The 16,637-nt window shown below is 34.9% G+C and overlaps 1 protein-coding gene across 1 annotated transcript in view; it reads right to left on the reverse strand.

Annotated features, from left to right (window-relative positions):
* The window catches only part of hk2 (hexokinase 2), a 41,557-nt gene that overhangs the window by 18,449 nt on the left and 6,471 nt on the right, over window positions 1-16,637 (reverse strand). The window contains exons 3-8 of the mRNA XM_052596934.1: window positions 11,885-12,033; window positions 10,394-10,513; window positions 10,203-10,298; window positions 8,183-8,282; window positions 3,660-3,843; window positions 1,304-1,465 (exon numbers count right to left, since the gene is read on the reverse strand). Of these exons, the coding sequence (XP_052452894.1) occupies window positions 1,304-1,465; window positions 3,660-3,843; window positions 8,183-8,282; window positions 10,203-10,298; window positions 10,394-10,513; window positions 11,885-12,033 (811 nt within the window). The remainder of the gene's footprint in view (window positions 1-1,303; window positions 1,466-3,659; window positions 3,844-8,182; window positions 8,283-10,202; window positions 10,299-10,393; window positions 10,514-11,884; window positions 12,034-16,637) is intronic.

Consider the following 16,637-nt stretch of genomic DNA (forward strand, 5'->3'; position numbering starts at 1 on the left):
TGCAGATGTGCTGAAGGCCACTGTCAAAGAAACCTGGGCTTCCATCCCACCTCAGCAGTGCCACAAACTGATCACCTCCATGCCACGCTTAATTGAGGCAGTAATTAAAGCAAAAGGAGCCCCTACCAAGTATTGAGTACATGTACAGTAAATAAACATACTTTTACAGAAGGTCAACTAAAATTAGTTTTTTATTGGTCTTATGAAGTATTCTAATTTGTTGAGGTTTTTGTTAAATGTGAGCCTAAATCATCATAATAAAAAGAACCAAAGACTTAAACTACTTCAGTCTGTGTGCACTGAATTTATTTAATACATGAGTTTCACAATTTGAGTTGAATTACTGAAATAAATGTACTTTTCCACAACATTATAATTTACTGAGATGCACCTGCATATAGACACATACATCATGTTCTTAGTAACAAAAATTTAAAAACAGTTTTAATTAAGTGATATTTAGTGAAATGCCAAGAACGTGCAAGCAAGCTGACATTATAACATCAGCCTCGGATTCAATTAGATTTTCATAATCTATAATTAACAAAAATAGTTTTAGATTTCAATTAACATGCAAAAGTGCTGACTTCCAACTCCAAAAAGTCTGATATCTGAACAGGTTTCATAATGTTAAAGAAACAAGAAAAGTTTAACTCTCTTTCATAACACAAATGTGCTCAGTCTGTGAACCGACAGCGGGTTTGACATTAAGATAAGCCCATGCCAGTATTTTTGAGAAGCATGTCATTTCTGTCGAGACCACAGGTGTTCTCCCACGGATGTCTCAACTGCTGGGTTTGCTGGAGACAGAACTAAATATGGGGGTAGTTAATTGATGAAGTGAAACAGGTCTGCACTGACTTCCAGCTATCAGTCATCGTGATGAGGGCTCTTTTAATGAGGCAGAAAGGCAAGCGAGTCATTTTAAGGCACTAAAAAGTTACAGTACTAACTCCATATTACGGAGTTCTGGGGCAGTGTCACTAATCATTTTTTTTCTCATTTTTAAAACTTAGTTCAACCTTAATGCTAAACCCAAACATTACGCTTAAAAGCAATAAACCATTACTACTAAAATAATAATGAGTGGCATGGCAAAAAAATATAATAATCTGATTCAATTTCATTTTGAGCAAGTGATGTAATGATGTAATTCTCCAAATCAAATCCAAATCAGTTTTGTGTGACCCATTCCTTTAAAAATAGGATTTAGCTATTTTATTCATTAACTTTATCAGATTTAGCTTACTTCTGCAGCCATTTTAGTGTGGCAAGAAACACACAAGCACAAAAAGGTACTGACTTTATATTTTCCATGGCAGAGACAAAGGAAGTCTGGAAGTGGCCAGTGGTGAGCAGATCTGGAGTGGTGTGTCCCTGGAACAGCAGACCGTCTTTGGCCATCTTCACCAGGATGAGTCTGACCAGCTCCCCTATGTACATCCCACTAATCATCTTCTCAAACCTGCACAAAATCAAAACATGCAGCATGTAGAGTCAGACCGATGAACATGATGAACATGTCTGTCATGACACAGTGTGACGTATGGGGTAACGGTCGCCTAGAGGTTATTGATCCCACGCTGGAGAAAGCAGTGAACTGGAGCGATCCCCAATCATCATTAGTAACTTGAGGGAGATACTTAACCTCAGGTGGCTTCAGAGGACTATCCCTGTAATCAGGGGTGTGGGTAATATTTGTGAAAAAAGGAGGAGGTGGTATGTTCACACAAATGATGATTATTATCCAGGGACCTTGAAAGTAATTAATATAGAGCAGACTGGGGTCACTCGCAATGAGAATTTATCTCGGCCATAAGGCTGGCAGCAAGTGTGACAAAGAATATGAAAAACAATTATTAAAAAAAATGCAATGAACATTTCTTCTTGAATGTAACTGGTTGATAATGATTCTTAATCAACATAGTAAAGAAAATGGATTTCATTCATTTAAAACAAAACATATTTTTTTTTAAAGAGCATTGTCTTTCCCTAAAATTAAATGCTACTTGGATTGATATCTTCTTGTTTATGTGTTTTAGGTTTCCAGATGTTTATTATGGGTGTTGTTTTACTTAAGACAGCTAAAGATAGTACTATGTAACCTGAAAAACTCTTTAGCAATATTACAAAATATTAAAGGAATTATATAATCGTATAAAGGAATTATGTAATTAGTATATACTTCTGTTAAATTAAATGTAATAAATATCTTTGTCATTGTAAATATTTTAATGATACTGTTCGCACATACACCAATCTTCAAAGGTTGGGGTCAGTAAAATGTGTTATTTTTATTTACATTTACATTTCTTCATTTAGTAGTCGCTTTTAGCCAAAGCGACTTACCAATAAGGACAGTGGAAGCAATTTATTATTTGTTATTTATTTATTATTGGTTTATTTTAATGAAATTAATGCTTTTAGAGAGCAAGGATACATTAAATTGATCAAAAATGACATAAACATTGTAAATATGTATTTTCTATTTCAAATTAATTCTGAACTTTCTATACTTCAAAGAATTTTGAACTAACTATCGTGTTTTTCACAAACTTATTCACAAAGTAATGGTGCTGAAACCTGATCACTGTAATAAATTACATTTTAAAATGATTTTGTATTTTTAAATAATACAGTAATAAATGCAAAAAAATGCAAAAACCTTTTTTTTAATCTTACCAACCTCAAACTTTTAAAATGGTATTATAAAACGATACTTGCACAAGAAACTAGGTCGATTTTTAGTAGCATATCAGTTATGAAGGAAAATGAAAAAAAAAAAAAAAAACTTAACCCTGCTCCATTATATATCCTGCTATAAATAAACTGGATAAAGACACAGTAAGTAATTGACGAGGTCATATTGTACTTTAATGTACAACACAAATAAAATCTGTCTATCTTTTTCTACATTGGTGTTAAGAGTTCTTATTTATGGGAACAGGGAAATGTTTGCAGTACTCGATCTGGACACAGTCTAAACATTCATCATCTCAAGGAGCAGGGTATGCGAGAGAATAATAACACTGATTTACAACTGTAAAACACAGCATATTCCCATTGATCTTTTGAAACCAGGATCTCTGGGGGAAAAGCTAGAGGTTTCAAAGCTACTTTATCAATCCTGAATTATTATTAGTTTGTGCATGTGCAAATCCAATAAGGCAATCAATTGCCATAGTCCACCACTGAGGGCATTTCGAAAGCTCAGCAACAAGCACTCAAGGCATCATAGCATTTGATTACACTTCTGCATTTTCAAAGCTTTCAAAGTGCTGCTTCTTACCCACAAAATGAAAGCGCCTGTGGAGTCAATATGACTAGGGTCAGGAACTGCAGCTTTAAAACTCTCGGGACCCATGAGCTATGATCAGAAAAGCAGGCTAATGCACAGTTAATGATATTTTCATTACTCTTTCTACCTATTGCAGGAACATACGTTTTCCCAAAATTGTTCAGACTAGTGTGTGAATTGTTCAAGGACTTTGTACTTTTTGTTACCATGGTGACAACCTTGTAACTTCTTCCATAATTGCCTAGTAGTACAACCGGCTGACACAACTGCCCTCTAGGCAAAAGGGCTTCAATGACTTTTTGTGTTAACAAAAGAACTGTCGGGAGTGGCACTAACTGTCAGGTGCAGGACTGTCACTCACAGCTGTTTGCCAGGGTTCAGGGACCCAGCGTCAATCTCCCGGTCGAATTCAGTGCGGATGTCATCCAGGGAGCCATCATCACCGAACGCACCCCACTCCATGTTCACACACATACGACCTTCATCACCGTCCACCAGCTCCAAGTGCCGCATCTCCTCCATGTAACACGCATTGGTGCCCGTTCCTGTAAAACATACCACGATTTGTTTACCCATAACTCCAGCCACATTAAAAATGTTTTACAGATATATATATATATATATATATATATATATATATATATATATATATATATATATATATATATATATATATATATAAATTCAAATGTCATAGCATGAAACAGAAGGCCCTATTTTAATGATCTAAACGCAAACATTTCAACTTTCAAGAGGCTTGGAAATTCAAAATGTAGGAATTTTCCATGACTGTGGGAGTCAGTACCTCCCTCCTTTCCTGATATTTGTCCAAATTCATTTTCTGCTTTGATGTAGCACTAAGAAATCTGATATATAGGCTTGTGTTACCATATCAAATATTCATGCAGGGCCTCTGATATCTCTACAGTGCAATGTCAAATCTTTGGGGGTAAAGGACCTCTTTGTGACTTATTATGAATAAAAAGTTTACTCAGTCTCTGCAGCAGCCAATGCACATGAGCAATGAAAGAAAGGGGAGTGTAACATTTTTTTATGAATGAAGCATGTCAACATGCTAAATCTGTCCTGCAATGACAAAGGCACGATGCATGTTGAGACAAGATTAGGAGCACGTTAAGGAATGACAAAGTAGATACTAAAGCCAGCAAGAAACAACATGAGGGAGAATATTTAGTGACAATTTTCTTTTTGGAGTTAAATTTCCTTTAACTGTATTTTTAAAGATAAGAAATAACTTATCTATAATCAGTGTATATGCTATTTTCACTGAACTATACTTTAAACAAACATCATCTGATAGTCTCTTATCCAATGGGAAGAAACCAGAGTTATTGAAATGTCTAGCCAAGTGAAGTATTGCAAGTATTCCATCACCATCACGTCCCATGATAAGAATGGCTGCTATCGGTTGTCTTTGCTTTGCGTATTTGAACTACTAAAGGAGATAACAAACTGGGAAGTTCAAGAAAATGTTAAAGGTATGATGGATGTTGGGTGGGTCTATTCTGAACCTAAGCCTGCTGATGCAACATGGCTTTTTTTTCTATTACTCTTACAAAGACTTGAGCAGTGGAGCCGATTCATGATTTGTGATTGTGAAAACGTATCTGTGTAGGAGGCTAAAACACAATATTTAAGATATTTAAGAATATAATAATGATTGACATAATGATGAGATGACTCTTAAAGGCATGCAATGTCAGGGAGGTATATTTTTATTGCATTCTATACGATGCAGTTTGAATGCAATGACTGAATGCAAATGCAAAAATTCTGCCATGCAAGTCCTCTTTAAAACTACAGCCTGTTGGTTTTCTAAGCACTATGAAAAGCACATATTTAACAGATTCATGAAAATCCTAAAGATTGTGTTTAAAAGTGCAGACAGGGGAATTTAATTCATTATATCTTCACGATGTTGAATTATATTTCAATTGTACACTCAACAGTGGTCTGTCTCAGTGGGAAATAGGTAAGCTTGTTGTATTACCCCAGCTACTAAGCCTGCTGTAGTCTCTCAAAACGGTGTTCAAAATAATAATAATGATTAAAAAAAAACAGCTACCTCCAGCTATACAGGATTTTCTCCATTTGTATGATAGTAATCATGATTAAGTACAGACTTGTTATTTTAAGTTCCTATTATTTACTCAATATTAATTAAAAAAAACATTTTATTTACACATTATACACTTAAATTTGGCATTAAAACTGTTTAAAAAGTACACAAAAATGACGGTTCTGTACATTCCTCAGTTTATACACCATGGTTCTTTATTGTTTTTCGTACAGTGGGGTGGGGGGGGGAATTACTGAACAAATTGCTCTTTCTTTAAATAAATTAAATTATAATTAACCTTTTCTTAGGAGCAAAAATTACCTCAGCTTCTGCTCTAAACTATAGGAAGCCCTTTTACTAGGGATGGACCGATACCACTTTTTTCAGAATGTTTCCGATACCGATGTTTTCATTTTTTGGTATTCTCTGATACTGATACCTGTATTTTCACATCATTTGTCTTTTTTTCCCTTTTTTTTACAGAGAGAAAGAAGAAGAAGAAGAAAAGTCACGTTGGTCGGCTTCAGTTAAAAAACAGATATTTCCTTCAGTTATTTCCACACTTAATTATACCTGTTAAAATGTATTGTATAAGCTTTTGTTACTTTCACTTTTCATTTAAACGGCGCATTAGAGCAACTCTATTGCATTAGCTCAATACTGTAATGCAGGGAACCACTCCTTATACATTACACGAGTACGCCCGTACTATTTTGGTGATGTAACTTGCGTCACATGTACTGTACGCAGACACGTTTGCATTGGTGAAGAAGACACGTCCATCCTAGCGTGTTTCACACAGTCTGCCAGTTTCACTTTTGCTGTAATCATGTTTGCTTGACGTTTAAAATAAATGTTGTTAATAGGGAATGCCCTTATAATTTTTGTTTGTTTTATATGTATGATTTAGTTTTAATCCAAATGCATGCACTAAACAATCAAGATCATGTAACAGAAGTGTGTGCTCTCTGACTCCCTCTCTCGCTCTCCTTAATGTCAAATAACTTTAGTAACCTGTACACTGTTTTGCTTGCTTTTGACATATCCGACCGAACTACAAACTTTCCAGAGATGTCTGTGTGAGATATTCACTCAACAAGCTCATGCATCTGCGCAGCCGCACGCTCAATCCACTCAGCACGCTCTGCTTATCAGCTCGTTTACTTCTGCTACAAAGGCATGAACATTGAAAGTTTAACATTATATTAATTACTTACATGTTCTCCATAGACATCCTTAATCTCTAATAACTTCATTCAACTCTCTGTTGTTCTGTTGTCAGAGTTCTTTTTTTTCTGAACACAGCTATGTTCACACACTGTGTAGTGTAGGCTTTTGGTAACGGGCCATTTTTACGAATATGCGTACGAGTACAGGAGCGCAGTATCGGGGCCGATATCGGTATCGGTGCATCCCTACCTTTTACATTACTAAAAGGTTACACTTAACAAATAACCAACCTTAAATTTAATTACTATTTATTTTTAAATATAATAATCAATACTTAAAAAATAATAATAATTGTATGCAAACATGTAAATTGCACAATGCAAAAGTTATTTTTTTAATTAACTTCTAAATTATAATGTTTCTTTTTGTTGTTGAAATATATGCAGTGGCTGTCGACTTGTTTCATAACAGATTTATTTAAACATACATTAAATAATTAAGTCATTACTAACATGCAAAGTAATATATAATGAGTATATAGTATATAATATTTCACAAAATGCTCTTCCCTAGACTTAATTTATAGCAAACTAATGAGCTGTTAATGAAATGCTACGTGTCACTCTGCTTACAAGCTGTTTTATTTATGTTTTTCCACAGTTGAAACACTGATCGAACAATTACACAAAATGCTCTTTCATGTTCATTGAACTGCAAAAAATGGAATGAGCTATTTACTTTAAAAATTAAGTTAAAAATATTACACAATATTTTTGAGTAGTTTTTAAGGCATGATTTTTTTTATGTGAAATCTCCTAAAATAAACGATCTATGAAACAATTAATTTCATATAATTAGTGAAATGTGCTCATTCACTTTAAGTTTATCCTCAAAAGTCTGTGATTTTGAGCGAGGTCTGTTTGTATTTTATTTTATACATATACAAGACTATTTACAGCCAAACAGCTCAAGTAGGAAAATACTTGAGAAATACTGGAAAGTACTGCACTAGCACAAGCAAACTCATGACACCGTTTGATTATTCAATGAATACAAAAGATAAAAATAACAGAATTTATTTGAAATAGAAGGCATTATAAATTAATAGCTTTAAAAAAAAAAAAGCTTCACTCTAGCTGTTTTTGCTCTAAAAGAACTTTGGCTGTATTTCCACGTACAGCTATAAATTTAGACTTTTATATTTGCCATCTAATGTGAGAAAGCAAGTACAAATAGGAGAGTGTAATAACTGAGACTGTGCACAGCAAATCAAGTTGTGTGAAAGGCTCAGGAACATCTGCTCTAGCCTCTATAATTACACGTATTTGACACACTATTGGGGAACATGAATCAAAATAATTAATTCATTTGAGAATTAGCATTACGAAAATGCCACCAAAATCATTTTGTTAGGCCATAATAATAGGCCTAAAGAGGCAATAAAATGCCTGAAATGTTTGCTCTAATATTTCCACAACCTATTACCAAAACAAATGACAGAATAAAAGGTCTATGTTTGAAAAAAGCACCTTTCATTCACAGCAAGCACGTCTGACAATATCACTGCCACCCTAGCTGGTATTTCCCACTGATCTCAGCTAGCATACAAGTGCAAATTTAAGACAGTGACTCACCGACAATGAGGCCGATCTCACAGTTATGGTCGTCATACCCACAGGTCATCATGGTGCCAACGGTGTCATTGATCACAGCCACAATGTCAATGTCAAAGTCCTGTAGAGATCAAAAAAGAAAATGCTGGTACTTGTTTTCCATTTTTTTCCAAGCTGAAACACTTACGAAAGGTCAAATAAAGAACGAGTTATGTAGGGCTGTGACCCAAATAGTCAACTAAATTTTAGAACAGTTTTGACTTTGTAAAAATAAGTGGGTAAAAAACAGGATACGTTTTCTGATCTCTCAGTCTCTGTGAATGAACCAACATGTAGTCCATGCCTAACAGTAGGGGTGGGAAAAAATGGATTCTCTGATGCACCATGATTCCCCTTTCAAAGATTCTCAACATTTCAGAATCGATTCAAAGCATGGTTTTTCCCCACATATGGCACGTGTGTGCACTAGAGACAATCGCAGCGGTCTTCATTGCACACGATATGCGCTGTGAGACATGTACATTGCTTTAGATATTTAATTTATTCCATTTGGAATGCAGTACATATAAGATCCATGAAACTCACATGCTGACAGACTTTCATGTGTGCTTTTTGTTTGATGTCCTGAAGTTCGATCACAGCTGAGGTTAGATGCAGTTGCATCTCCAAACACTTTTATTCAAACTGATGTAAACACAGTCCGATTGTGTTTTCAAAACAGGACAAAACGTCTGATATATCGAAATAGTAATGTGCATTAGTGTGAATCCAGCCTGTTAAACTACCACCGTCTGTGATTTCATCAGTAATACATGGAAAAAATAGAGGAAAAAAGAAAATCCCATAAATAGGACTGTCTGTAAACTTTCAAATAGCCTAAAATTAATTAGGAAAAAAAAATTTAATTTTAGAATCGGATCCTGACTCCCAGAATTGGAATCGGATTGTAATTATGTCCCCACTGGATGCAACAAACGCCTCATTTGTGATGGGTTTCATTGTCTTTGTCTCGTCGTGCCAGAACACACAGCATCACAGTCTGGTAAGGGGCGTAACATTTCGCTTGAGGTATTCGGCCAATCACAACACACTGGATAGCTGGCCAATCAGAGCACACCTGGCTTTTCAAGATGATGAGCTTTGTAAAAATCAACACTTTTCAAAGGGCTGGGCATAGAGGAGCAACAATAGTGTACAGTATGTGGAAAATAATGCGTTTTTTTTTTTTTTTTTTACCTTAAACTGCATAAACACATTGCATTCCACCAAATACACAACACGATCTTTTTAGCAACATCATATGACACCCTTTAAAATATCTCCTTGCTGTATTTCCCAACAATCATTACTTTTGGCAGTGCTTTAGGCAAGCTTTATGTATGTGCTTGAGCACAGAATAGGCCCGTGGCTATAGCATAAATTAATCACATGAACGTTGGCTCAAAAAATCTTTATGCAGTCAAGAGCAGAATTCAAATCGTTTGCTTCCTGCATTTGCCAAGTACTGTAAGTGACATCAAGATGAATAGAACTGCTAACAGACAACTTTTACCACTGTGACACACAACATCAAGTCTTTGTTCTCAGAAGTATCTTAAGAAATGAACAAAACGATGATACTTGAATCACAAGTAAGAAGTCCCATGCATTTATTATCTTGACGTGAGGACTAAGTGGTCAATTTACGCCAGACATCACAGATTGATGTACATTTTCTAGCCTTTATGGAAAAATCACACTTCAATTCTGAATAATCAAATAATTATTTTCTCTCTGTTCTCTTCTGGAAATGTTGTGCATGCTCACTCCATTACTGACCCTATTTACACCTGGTATTAAAAAAAGCAATACTTTGTTTCAGAAAAAATAACTAAATCTCACTGACACCAAACTTTTGAACAGTAGTGTAAATACAGTGTTTATTACATACATAAATATATAAAGAAGCTTTTGCCTTAGTCGTTTCACACATTGTTAGGACAAGAAAGACAACAAATAGCTTGTGAATGTAAAACAGAACACAGTGACTCATTACACTCACCCCTCTCTTCTTGATGGCTTTTCTCAATAGGCCCACAACATCTCTGCCCTCCACTCCACTCGCCTTAAAACCTTTGGTCCAGGACACCAGAAAACTCTGTCGAGAGATAAGGGCAACCATGGAAACATGACATTCTGACAAAAGAGCTGCTAAGTTTAGTGTTTGTTTCCCTTGAATCATTCACATCTCACCTCATCTAGTTTGGTCTGCTGGCAAGGAAATGAAAAGGTAAAGCCAAGAGGGAGCTTCTTGTCTTTGATGCCCAATTTTTCGAGGAAACTGGCCAAGCATTCAGCTATGTGATCGAAGAGCTGGAAAAGAAAAGAAATCAAATGACACGATTCATTTTAAGACTTCTTAATTTAGATTTAAAGGATTCATTACATACAAACGTGTCCCATGCCAAAAAGTATATGGTCTGATCTATAACTTTAAACAGAATAACCAAATATATCATGTGCAAGTTGGCCAAAGGCTTTATTTTCCTCTCACAAGTATGAAATATTTCATAGGCTACAGAATCATAAGCACAGATTACATCAGGTATGACTATTTTTTTTTCTTTTTTTTTTCTTCATGAACACCTCTTCAGGTTATAATAAAATGGAAACAAGCAAAGTGAAAAAATCCAACAGGGACTGTCAATCAACATGTGGTGCGGTCTCCTCACAATAGGTATTACACGTTGAAATTATAAAGCCATAATGCCATGGGCTGTGAGGAACCAGGTGCAACTCATCATCTTCTGCCAGCTGGGTTCCAACTATACCTTCAATCTCCAGGTCATGCACACTTATAAAGGAGTCTTATGGTCAAATTGCAATGATTGAAGTCAAGACAGTCTTTATTGCAGAGGGCTAAAGGACTGTTCAATGCCAGAATAGCACAGAGACTAAGGATGAAGTATGTGAGAAAACATTGGTTTGCTTTTAAACCAGGCACGTTTCAGTTCCCAGCCACCTAAGACACACTTTTATGCATGACAGTCCATTTATTTGGTTATAACTTAGATTAAGGACCATTTCTTTTATTATTATGCTTAACAGTTTATTGTAGCATCTCAGATTGCTTTATATTGTTTGATAAATTAATAATACACCAATGACCTCCATTTATCAGAGAAATTAGATATTCTTTGCATCACTTTAGCATGTTTATGTCTCATGATTGAAATGAAACCGATTTGAATATGAAGATATAAAACAAAAACATGTATGTTTTATACATCTAGGATAAAATTAAAATGACAACAAGACGCACAATGTGTTCATTAATTTGGGCTCTGTCTAAATTAGTAATTTCATGCAGACAGATGATGTCTGCGCTGCAAGTGTGGGCAAAAGCTTTCAATATCTTATACTGCAATGGAAATTAAATATGATAGAAATCTTAAACCCTTTAATAAATTCAATTTCAATATCTTCACTCTTAGATTATGTAAACAACTGGAGAATATTCATAAAAACAAAAATGGCAATTTATAATTATAATAATGATGAATCCAGGCTACAAGACAAATCTATCTATGATGCATAATTAAAAAGACAAAAAAATATTAATTCTCAAAAGTCAGCCAAACAGGTTTGGAACAACACCAAGGTGAGTATTTGATGGACAAATTTTTATTTTTGGATATATATATATATACTGTATATATATATATAAACACACTCACTCCTCACCTCTGACCCACTGCCCCTCATTATGTTCTCTGGAATGGCGTAGATCTGATTTTCCATCTCCACCTTTTGTCCTCCATTACTGGACACTTTGACAAGCAGAACTCGAAAATTTGTTCCTCCCAAGTCCAGGGCAAGGAAGTCGCCCGTTTCTATAAACAAATAAAAGTGTACATTTATATTAAAATAACAGATTTTGAAATTAAAGAAAGCGTCACAAGAGCAAAGTAGTAATGTTCTGACAGTAACCTCAATTTTACTAAATTAATGTTTTACAACAAACACCCTCAAAGCGTGCACCATAGAGTCAAATCTCTGACTGATGGTCCGCGCGGACAGCAAATTCTCTTTCACATCTACTTGAGCTTGAATGGACAAACACACAAAAAATATGGATGCCATAATTACGTAATCATTCAAAGTGGCAATTATGTTATTCGGTGTGCTAAAGATGCGTTTTTTTCTTTCTACATGTTATTTTAAGGGATTTTCCCATTATGTTCATTTTAGTTTTAGTATAACAATATAATACCATTCATATTTTTACTTTTTTATAATTTAAAGAAGAAACCAATCCGTTGTATAGTTGACATTTGAGGCTTAATATTACAGAAAAGCACAAAGTTTTTCAGTAAGAGTGTTTTCAGCGTGTTTATTTTCATATAAAAAACAGCTAGAGTTGCTTCAAACAATGGTATCAACATCATCCAATGATTTATAACCGCAATTACAATTTCAAGGGAATTATTTACAATTATGAATATTGTCATAATCGTGCAGCCCTAGTCAGAAGTATATATTAGTTTAGTTAATAGTTTTTGCCAAAGTATTGAAAAGGGTGAAAAATATATTTTATTATGGCAGGGCTAGTATAATTTTTGGCAGTGTACATTTTTTCTTTTTTAAATTCATTTATTTTTCTATGCAGAGGCACTTCTCATCAAAAATCACCCCACTATCTGTTACTCATTCTTTCCAAATAAACCAAGTAATTTGGTGAAAATTTCTGTATTTGTTTCATATAGCAATATACATTGCAGAGAAACAAAATATCCCAATGTCCCTTTTTCCAATATTGTGCAGCCTTAGTCAAAACAAGCACACCATAATCCAAGATGGAAGACAACGCCTGTACATTGTGTTATAACTCGTTTCTCAACACTTTGACTTCCTTATATCACAATATTTAATGTGGAACTGAAAATGCAGTTCCCTCCTTGTGACTGGACACTAGGCCACGTTTCTGAACAATTTTCATATGATCTCTGTGTTCATGTACTAATAATCGGTTTCAAAATGAGTATTTGCAGCTTTATTTTAAAAAAAAAGCATTTTCAGACTAGGAAGGAAGCTCAGATTTCTGTAACCTTGTAGTGAATTTCCAAAGATCAGTGGAAATTTTGCTTTCTCATGATATGACCTCTTTAGAACTAGTCCTAGCATGAGTTTATATGCCTGACACACCTGACTTTCCACTTTTAAAGGTCTTTCAGAAAACACTTGTTCAACTAACAAGGTGAGGACAGATGTCTGTTAGCACCGGCTTTTTTATACTGTGCAATGGCAGTGCAACATCAGGCTTCCTGCGCACAACCCTGAGATCTCCCTTTAAAATGACACAATAAAAACCAAAACGCTGTAAACTAAATCGCTTGTGAGAAGGAAGTTGCGTAAATCTACAGCCACAATAAAAGTATCTCAGCAGAAGTTAAACAAACAGGAACATCTCAATATTCACGATGTGAGAATAAAGACCTTGAGTAAGTGGTGATGGAAGACATCCATTTGAACATGTATCCACCTTGGTCTCACAGATCAGCATCGTTCCCTTGGCAACCCTTCCTATCACCGTTTTGTGGCTCACATCCACTTGACTACATTTCTGTGAGCAGGCATGCTTTCCAGGAACCCGTGTACAGTTATTCTTTTCACACCCTGCTTGAGACATTGTGTCATCCCGCGTGCACAGTGAAGGAATCGGGTTGATGTCGGTCACTTTGAGTGACAAACACACACTCAAACACATGAACAGTGACCAGTGTTAATACCACACCTGGAGAGCTGGATCAATCATTTCTTCATCTCACAACAAACAGGAACACAACACTTCTAGCACAGAACAATATGTGCTCTATAAGATGCTGACAAAATATACCTCCACTCATGACTTGACCTGCAGGGAACCAGATTCCCGCAGGATATGAACGCTTTGCCATTCACAATATTACACATATGCGCTTATTGTTTTTTCTCAGTTATATTAGGAACTTAAAGTAATAAAAGCTGAGAATGCTGCACTGGTCTCTTGACGTAACCACTGGTGCTCTGGATGATTACAGGTAAATTATCAAACTGCAAGGATGAAATACTCCTAGGCTCTCGGATAAAGAAAAAAAGCCTTTAATTAGCCAGGTTAAATCATAAAAAAAAAATATAAAAGATGAAAGTGTAGATCTATGCATTTTGGCTACACAAAACCCATAGATCTACACTTTTAACTTTTTTAATGATTTAGCTCAGTTAATTAAAGGTATTTTTACCTTTGTACGAGTGCCTTGGAGTATTTCATCCTTTGAGTAAGAACTTAAAGTATTTTGAATACACTTTTGTTCACATACAAAGGCCAGAAGTAATTGGATATTTAAGCAACTCTTACATTACAATAGAAATCACAATATCTGGCATAACATTTCCAAACAATACTTAAGAGAATTCTTTCAAAAACACACACACAGACAAAAAACAACAACACATAGTTCAACACAAGGTTTGAATGGTAGTGTACAATAGGGCTGGGTGATATACTGAATATAAGCGATAAGATGTAAAATTTTTAAATATTGTAAATATCGAAAATATTTACAATTCAAGCATACTTTCCCAAAAAAACGCTCCAAACGTCCCATAAAAAACGGAACATGTTATTGCGGGCAGCTCTACACTCCTCTACTACGCAAACTCTCATGAGTGCGGTTGCCAGATACCAAGAGATCGAATCCCGCGAATCAGAGCTTCGCTGTTACATATGCTGTGTTCAAGTCAGGGCCGCTGCTGGCCAAATGGGTGCCATACAGGACTGTATTGTTGTGCCCCCCTTCCTCAAATATGATGAGGGAAAAAAAACACCAACTATAGGGGTGAAAATAGTAATAATAAAAAAGTAAATTAATTTTTGTAAAGGTTGTGATACAAGTTTTTTGTTGAAGAAATTATAAAGGCTGTGTCATCTATAGAAAAAGGTGGCCAAAAATGAAAGATTAAGTGAATATTTGAATTAAATGTTTGGTCAGTAGCCTAAACAAGGATTTGATTGTCCTGTAAGAGTAACAGCAGCAATCACATGGCTCCCTTTGCAGGCATTTGTAATAACATGTACATAAATTGTTTATTTTGCCAACATAATGTATTTTAACAGTGTTATTATTAATCAATCATTATTGCCTCGTTCTTTTTTTATATAATACATTTTAAGTCATTTGAAAGGCTATTGATGGCTTAGGTCTGATTTTATATCAACAACAACAAAAAAATATGGCAGTATATTAATACTTCTTTGTAAATTATTATTTGAAGTAACAAAACCATGGTTAATTTGCAGTTACCATGGCTACAAGAACAATGATTTGTGGTGTTATTGTTAAAACCATGGGTAATAAGGGAAACTGAAAAAAAAACTTTCACAGGAATGTGCCTGAAAGTGATAAACGGGCCTTGTATTTACCTTAATGATTTATAATTTATTTTAATATATATTAAAAATGTATTAAGTGTGCATTGTAGCTGACACCTAAATGAAGACATTGCAATTGTTTTATGACTGCAAGTCTTTCTCCTCAAATGCTATTGAGCTTCAAATTTGCATTTGGGTCCATGTGAAAAAGTAGCATAATTTGCATATGATTTTCAGTTTATTTTAATAAATATCAAACATTCGATTCAATTTTGCATTATAGCTGACACCTAGATGAACAATTACAGTTGGCTTTTATGACTGTAAGTCATTCTCCTCAAATGCTACTGATGTTAGAAAACTGTGTACCAATATCGCATGTAACTTTAGAGACGGTCCCTAAATTTGAGACTCTCGAACATCGTCAAGCCAACGTTATGCTTGTTTTTTTTTTGGAGCAACTGGGATGGTGCCCCCTCTGGGAGTTGGTGCAGACTGCGTACTCTGCGTATAGGGAGCAGCGGTACTGGTTCAAGTCCTCCTGGGAAGTTCGTACTTACGAGTTGACAAGTTGTAACTATGACGTTGGGTGCGTTCAAGTCAGTTTAATCAGTTTATTTCATAATATAGACAGAGAGAGTGTATTAATCTTTAATATTAATATATATATATATATATATATATATATATATATATATATATATATATATATATATATATATATTAGTGCTGTCAAAATTAGCGCGTTAACGCATTCGATTAATTTGAAATATTTAACGCGTTAAAAAAAAATAACGCAATTAACGCGGTTGCAGTTTTTTTTATTTCCAGTTGTGGCCTATGTGTGTTCAACGTGCAAAGAAATATGGATAAGACCAAGGAAGGACTTTTAGACGGAAAGTTTCAGTATAAAACTCTTCAGTCTGCCACAAGAAACATTACTCTTCATTTAGTCTGCCACAAGAAACAGCAACATTAAAATCATGAACTCAAATGTCATTGTTTAAAAAAAACAAAAAAAAAACAATGACTGTAACAGTGCGTAAATCAGACCTTTCTGTAACGCTAACGTTAATAAGCTTAAAG

Source organism: Carassius gibelio, chromosome A5, assembly GCF_023724105.1.
Source record: "Carassius gibelio isolate Cgi1373 ecotype wild population from Czech Republic chromosome A5, carGib1.2-hapl.c, whole genome shotgun sequence".
In the NCBI taxonomy this organism is placed as follows: Eukaryota; Metazoa; Chordata; class Actinopteri; order Cypriniformes; family Cyprinidae; genus Carassius; species Carassius gibelio.